This window comes from Phoxinus phoxinus, assembly GCF_949152265.1.
Source record: "Phoxinus phoxinus genome assembly, chromosome: 21".
Lineage (NCBI taxonomy): Eukaryota > Metazoa > Chordata > Actinopteri > Cypriniformes > Leuciscidae > Phoxinus > Phoxinus phoxinus.
Genome location: NC_136896.1, coordinates 31,100,932 through 31,108,431, shown reverse-complemented (window position 1 = coordinate 31,108,431; position 7,500 = coordinate 31,100,932). Strand labels below are relative to the sequence as shown.

At 38.2% G+C, this 7,500-nt stretch overlaps 2 protein-coding genes across 2 annotated transcripts in view; both read right to left on the bottom strand.

Moving 5' to 3' along the window:
• Nucleotides 1-1,235: 1,235 nt before the first annotated feature.
• LOC306989534 (sulfotransferase 2B1-like) lies at nucleotides 1,236-6,574 on the bottom strand. Its single transcript, XM_079595357.1, has 6 exons — nucleotides 6,327-6,574; nucleotides 4,643-4,854; nucleotides 4,438-4,564; nucleotides 3,369-3,463; nucleotides 1,705-1,885; nucleotides 1,236-1,554 (listed from the first exon to the last, which is right to left on the bottom strand). Exons 1-6 carry the CDS (start codon nucleotides 6,547-6,549, stop codon nucleotides 1,445-1,447), a joined length of 948 nt encoding a protein of 315 aa, XP_079451483.1. The 5' UTR covers nucleotides 6,550-6,574; the 3' UTR covers nucleotides 1,236-1,444.
• Nucleotides 6,575-7,480: 906 nt separating this feature from the next.
• Nucleotides 7,481-7,500, bottom strand: part of radil2b (Ras association and DIL domains 2b) — a 54,733-nt gene continuing 54,713 nt past the window's right edge. The window contains exon 17 of the mRNA XM_079595006.1: nucleotides 7,481-7,500. This exon is cut by the window's right edge and continues 846 nt beyond it. The gene's annotated coding sequence lies outside the window, so the exon portion shown is untranslated.

Genomic DNA, 7,500 nt, shown 5'->3' with positions numbered 1-7,500 from the left:
CAGAAATCGGATTTTTACAAGTATTAATGGTGATTTTTTAAATATTAGGATTAGGAATTACATTTCCACTAGTAAAAATGTGATTTTCTTGATATTAATAATGACACCAACACTTGCAGATTTTTTTTTTATATAAAGAATTACATTTCCTCTAGTCAAAAATTTAATTATTGATATAAATACGTCATCACTTGCAGAAATAAGAATTTTCACTAGTTAAAATTTAATTCTTGATATCAGGAATTGGGATTTTTACTATTAGCAATGGCAATTTTTGATATTAGGAATTAAATTTTTACTAGTAAATTTTTTTAATTATTGATATAAATAATGTCGTCATCACTCACAGAAAAAAAAAAAATCTAGTTCACATTTAATTCTTGATATAATAAATAGGGATTTTTACTACCGGTAGTAACAATGGCAATTTTTGATATTAGACATTACATTTCCACTAGTAAAATGTTAGTTCTTGATATCAAGTATTCATATTTTTGTGAGTGATGGCGTTATTTTTTGTATCAAGAATTAACATTTTAACTAGTGAAAACTGAATTGTTGATATGAAGAGGTCATATCCTGGAAATGAATAAAAGTGAAATCGGCTTGCCATAGTAGATGTTGTTCCTGACCTGATGGCGAGTCACATCGTGTACTCGTGGTAAACGGGGCTTTTTTGCAAGAGTTTGGAAGCAAATGCGTGTCATAATTGTTTATATTAGTTTGCGAGACTTCACGCTCTTGACACTTAATGAACATTATCCTTTCTGTAGTTGTTTATCAGCCGCAGTGAAGCTCAAAGGGCTTCTATACACCTCATACTATAATCAGAGGTGTAAAAAGTGCACTGAAATTACACTTAAGTGAAAGTATATGGATGCAGAGATAATGTCCAAGTGGCCTATCTACCAAAAACAAGTTTGCATGTGTGGTTTATGTTTTGATGCATCAGGCTTGTATGGCTCATATCTGATATTGTGAGAATATGGAGGGAAAGGAGCTCAATTTCATTCAGAGACACAAACTGAGCAGCCGATATTTAAATCAAAAGTGGGACAAAAAAGTGATGAAATTCAGATGCATGTAATGCAAATCAATGAGATCTTTATAACAGATACTGATAATAATGTCTTAGTAAGATGATATTTAAATTCTTAGGTTTGTAGCTCTGTAGTTTTAAAACATATAATGCAATGCAATGATGATTGAGAGATGAACAAATAAACCAAATAAAACTAAGCCAACCATTTATTTCATACATTATGCAATAAATTAAACAGCATATTTTTAATCACAAAATTCTAATAAATGGAAATGTCACACAAATAACAATAATTATTGTTCATTTTTAATTGTCTTTTATTTAAAAAACAATGATATGAAAAATGCCTGTTAAAGGCCTGACAGTTGTGATTAAAAGCAGGAGATTAAACACACGCGTTTTTCAGTCCCACGGAAATGTGAATTTCACATCTTTCATTTTGTCTTTGTACACAGCATCAAATCTCTGCTCTTGAGCCTCGTTGAAATGATTCTTCCAGTCGCCTGCGATTCCTGATGAAGAAAACAAGATTACAGTAACTGTGTGAACATGAACACACACTTTTATAACACTATTTTTGGAGCTTTTGCAACTTTAGAAGAGTGTATTGTCACTTTTTTCTCAATTTCTGCCAATCACTTTAATAAGAATTGATCGGTTACCTTTCCTCAGGAATTCAGATTTCTTCTGGTTCATGAATTCCTCTGGAACGAGAGAAAGGTTGGACATTTTGTTTTGCTTCATGTTTTTGAAAACGCAGTGTTCGGCGATCTTCTCCGTCACGTCCGGACTCAGAGATTTCCCAAGAAACTGTGCGATCTTCTCCACGGATGCTTTCAGATCCTGACCGAAGATTTAAACGATCACATGTTAGAAATCATGAAGCATTTTCACAGGGATAGCAGTGTTTTAATGAACCAAAAACAATGACAATCCACTCCAAATGTGAATAATAAGCAATAATGCTGCCTCCTGGTTTGTTTGTTCTACACTCTTTTTTGAGATATGGGAAAAGCGGACATGTGAAGAACATTAACCTTAACCTACTATGGATATTTAGACGAGTTCAACGAGGTTCAAGGACACGAGAAAGCAGAGATTACGCCAGAGAGACCTTGAAAAAGACCTTGGCAATATTACGACCGCTGATAACTGAATAAACCGAGTGGCCTTTAAACGACGGATGAGTTTACTCCGGCTTCAAATACCTTTCCTACAATGACTAACACTGAAATCTCTGTTATTTGCCTTCACATTTTTACATTAATATGAAAAGAATTGTAAACAATAAATGTTCTCGATTACAGAAACTACCGAGGCTTCGATTTTTAATGTTTTTATGAGCTTGAGCAAAAACGTGAGTCTTCTGGCCCAGATTCCACTTACTTCACATAATAAATCATAAGATTAAAGGTGTTGCGATCACAAGTCTCGCTCTGGACTTCACCGTTATCTCACGATTACAGAGACCCATGAACTCTGACAGGAGTAATAAAGATAAACTAATAAACTCATCCTGCATATTCAATCCTGCTGTGAAGCGCCACGTTTATCTTCTGCTCGGACGACTTTTAAGTCAAAATGTATTTATTTCTCCTTTAGGCTGAATCTGACATCGCACACTTACCTACTGGCGTACTGTTTTTAACATGCTATATAGTAGCGAAGTATTTTATTTCAGACGCAACGCTGGTTTCTGATCAGCTTCTGTTTGGTTGCTATGGTTACTGATTACGTTGTTCACCTGTTTCTTGTTATCCTGTGCATTTCTTGTCATTGAGTCGGTTTGCGTTGTTCTTGAGTTCCTTCTGTTCCAGATTGTTTAGTTTTTAATGTAGTTTATGTGTGTATGTGGAGTTATTAATCTGCTTTAACACACACCATGTGTAAGTTCATAAGTGGACAGCATTGCTGAGTATTTTCTGCTTGAAAACTGCAGTGAACCAAAGACAGTCTCAAAAACACGGTTTGAAATCGCTGGTGTTTCTGACGTCACACACTACCTTGACCAATCAGATCAACGTGTGATCGTCAACCAGTGGATCTCTGAGTGAGTGAGTGAGTGGAGGCGGGGCTCATTTGCATATTCATAGAACCGCGCATAGTAAATGAGGCAAGGGTGTCAAGTTACATTTAAGATATTTTAAGGCATGAAGACTTTTTTTTCAAGGAAAAAACTTTAAATATGTATTTTTGGTGATCAAAGATGAGTTTAAGAGATAAAATGATTGACTACAGGGAGACTTTAATAAAAGACGGCTGCATTTACATCGTTGCCTCTGTTCTCCTGCTGTAAACCAACCCGTGACATGAAGAACATACTTACAGCGATCATCTCCTCATAGGAAATGTACAGTATGGATTCTTGTTCTTCAGCATTAAGCCAACCTTTCACATGATCAAACCAGGAGCCAAACATGACTGTGGAGAAAAGAAATCACGGTTTTAATACAAAACAAACAGGAATAAAGAAAGACTGCAAAAGTACAATATTAGGACATATTAAAGGGATAGTTCACTTTGAAATGAAATGTTGGTGTGTTTTATCTTACCTGAAGTGCATCAAGATGTCGGTGTCTTTGTCTCCGCAGTAGTTTCAATTTTGATATTTTTAGGTCAAACCGTTCTCGTCTGTCTGTCATATAATGCAGGTCTATAGGCACTGTCTCCAGAAGCATGCAGAGAAAAGTCCAAATTACACAATTCCCCATCGTAAGTGCACATTGATGGCCTAAGACACGAAACAAGCGGTTTGTGTGATAAAACCAACAGTATTTATATCGTTTTAACCTCTTTTACACAACCACGTCCATCTGATCTGTTTACACCGGATTTCTTCCCCGGAAACTAATCTAACCGCCTTCGATTGGACGTTGCATTTTTAAACTCAGCAGAAGCGCGTGTGATTGGCTGTACGGCTCAACGTATGCCATTGATTGACCTGAACAATGAAGCGAGTCGTGTGTCAAGATAGAAGGCTTACAAATTGGGAATAAGTGAAAACTCAACACTGCCGGATGAGTTCGCGCGAGCTTAGGCCATCAATGTGCACTTACGATGGGGAATTGTGTAATTTTGACTTTTCTCTGCATGCTTTTGGAGACAGTGCCTATAGACCTGCATTATATGACTGACAGACAAGAACGGTTTGACCTAAAAATATAAAAATTTAAACTACTGCGGAGACACCGACATCTTGATGCACTTCAGGTAAGATAAAACACACCAACATTTAATTTCAAAGTGAACTATCCCTTTAAGTTGCCATTATAATCTATCCAGGCGAATTACATGAGGACTGAACAGAACATCAAATCTAGACCAGTTTTTACAGTTTAAAGATATTCATAGTCAGAAATATGGAGGCTGTGTAAGATAAAGAGCTGAACTCCTACTGTCTCCGTCGAGGAACTTCTCCATGAACTGGTCTTGAGTTCCCGGGTCCACGAGGTACGAGGCCATCCCATAGTAGTGATATGAGGACGTGAACACGTCTTTGGGGTTACGCATGACATACAGAACCTGAGGCACAGAGCAGAGCATGCAGAAGATGACGCACATGATTTATGATTATGAAGTGCACCTGAGCATTGTTGTTACCCTGGGCTTTATCTTGAAGTAAGACTCGTTCATCATCGTGTGATGGAAGTGCGTAGCAAAGATGCGAGGAGACGGCCTCTGGTGTAAACTGAGCAGCATCGCCCGGTGTTCCTCCAGCCACGGCACTCGGTCCCAGTTCGGCACCGTCAGCACCGGCGTCAGGTCGCCCTCGCTCACTATCAAGGGCACGACCTCCTGCATCCATGTGGTGCCTGAGAACATGGAGCACACCACGGGTCAGTCACATGATTCTGAGCTTACTCAAACACAGTGACACTTGGCATACACATCTTTCAAAATCACTTGCAACCAACAATGAATAGCCTACATTTAACATATGCATTTAAAACTAGATTTTCTCTTGTGTTTATTCATCATTGATTCTTATATGACATTGACCCACTTGATAGAAGTAAAAATGTAGCTTGCAATTATAACTAATTTTTCTGCAAGCAAATACTTGTGAAAAGAAGTACAGGAATAACATGCTTCAAAAGAATATACTTAGTAGGACGTCTTTAGTTTCATGGCTTTGAAATTCAGGGCTCTATCTTGCACCCAGCGCAATTGACTGTGTACACCGCCGCATGTATCATTCCTATTCTGCACCCGCGCACAGCGACTCTTCCCTCCACAGTCGGTAAATTAGGGAATGAACTTGCGCTCGGGGGGGCGGTTCAGTGAATAGAGGAGTGTGTTCCGGTGCAAACGTTCCCTGGTGATATTCTGCAGTTCCAGAAAACAACTCCGCCACTGACCAGGAGAAACCCAGTCTAAAGACAGCGGCGCCGCGCGTTAGTCAGATGCTATTTTAAGCGCGCGTGCTTGGCCATTATGTAGTGTGTGAACAACACACACACTTTGATTCTCTCATCTACACAGATGCAGCAGTTTTCATTTTTGCAAATCATACATTATTACAAGGAAAAATATTAACACACGAGGGAGATCATTGTTGTGTCCGTGAAGATGTGGAAAAGATCTATCTAGATTAAAAAAAATAAAATCTAGATTGGGCTACACATTTACCCAAATTATACGCCTGTTTAACCGAAGCTAATGTGTGTGTGTTTCTCCATCATCCTCAATGTCACTTCTCTGTGTTTTACGGTCCTGACGAGAACGTCGGTCTCCTCGGCTGTGAACCGCTCTTGGCGTGCTTAAATATGTCAGTGAGTGGAGGCGGGGCTCATTTGCATATTCATAGAACCGCGCATACTAAATGAGGCAAGGGTGTCGAGTTACATTCAAGATATTTTAAGGCATGAAGATGAAAAAAAAAACGTTAAATATGTCAGTTTGGTGATCAAAGATGAGGTTTAAGGGATCAAATTATTGACTACAGGGGGACTTTAAATATATAGCCTACAGTGATCATTATAATCAAGTACTTGCAGCAAACTTCATTTTCACATTCTCATTCTTTTATTTGACGCTTTTACAGTAATCTGCACCATAGAATGATAAAACTCCTTTTCATGTGCACACAAACATCCTTTTCTCTCGGTTATTTCTTGTAGGCTAAATTATCCCCATGTAGTTTTTTCCCTCTTTTGTTGTTTCTTTAATGCGATTATGAATGCAACATGAATACATTTGCGATTCTCTGTAGATGTAGAGCATATTATGTTAATGTTCTTGTTAATGCAACAACAACAACAAAAGTTAAACTCCGCAAACTCACCAGATTTGGGATAAGTGACGATCAGAATGTCATCTGGACGGAAAGTGAACTCCTCACAGTACTTCAGGCTTTCAGGAGGGTGTAAATGCGTCGGCACGTACACACCTTTATAAACCGAGTACAGTTCTGCCTCTGTCATTTTCTGAAGCGAAGAGGAATAATAAAGCACAAGTGACAGCTGAGAGCTGATGTAGATCCCGTAATACCGCGAGAACTCACGCATCCCGCGAGAGGTTGTTCGTGAATCTTCGTGTAATAATCAACACATCTCTTTCGCAATAAGTTCATAAGTTCAACATGCTCCTGATTCTCCTGATAGTGTGCAAACAGTTGTTTTATAACCCATTGCACTTCTACAGTCAAACCAAACATTATTCACACACCAGATGTCATTTTTTATATTGTTTACTAGTGTGTGCAGGACACTATAGTTCATTATGTAAGTGAGGAGAGCAAAATAAAGTAAACTGACATATTATACACAAAGATTCTTCCAAATGTATAAAAATGTGTGAGCAGAACTGATCGGGACACTTTGAGCTGGTAATGTTCTGCTGAAGTGTGTGTCTTTAACTGCTAATGCTCTTTTCACACACACACTGAACACAATGAAGCATTGCTTGGTCACTGGTTGAGCTAAACTGGTATTATCTAATTGTGTAGTTAAATTTACCAGCTGACAGATATTCAACATAATTCATGTGTGAGACAGTCTAACAGAAGTGTGTGTGTGTGTGTGTGTGTGTGTGTGTGTGTGTGTGTGTGTGTGTGTGTGTGTGTGTGTGTGTGTGTGTGTGTGTGTGTGTGTGTGTGTGTGTGTGTGTGTGTGTGTGTGTGTGTGTGAGACAGTCTAACAGAAGGACGGACAAAACCTGTCAAATATCAACTGAGTTCTGTCATATTTTATCACCATTTTCTAAACTATAGCGAATAAACTGATAATGTGAGGAATGTAGAAGGTCTGAATATTTTCTGGTTTGACTGTGTTGCTGCAGTGAAGCATAAAGTCTTCTAGATACTATCATTTATAAAATAACCCAGCTGGTCCAGTGTCTCAAACCAGGAAGTTTTAACAATATAAAGTTATTGATACCCAGGCTTTTGTGAGCATATAGACTTGTTTGTCTCTGCTGTTAAAGAAAAGGCTAAAAATACATGTTTTATGTATGAACTT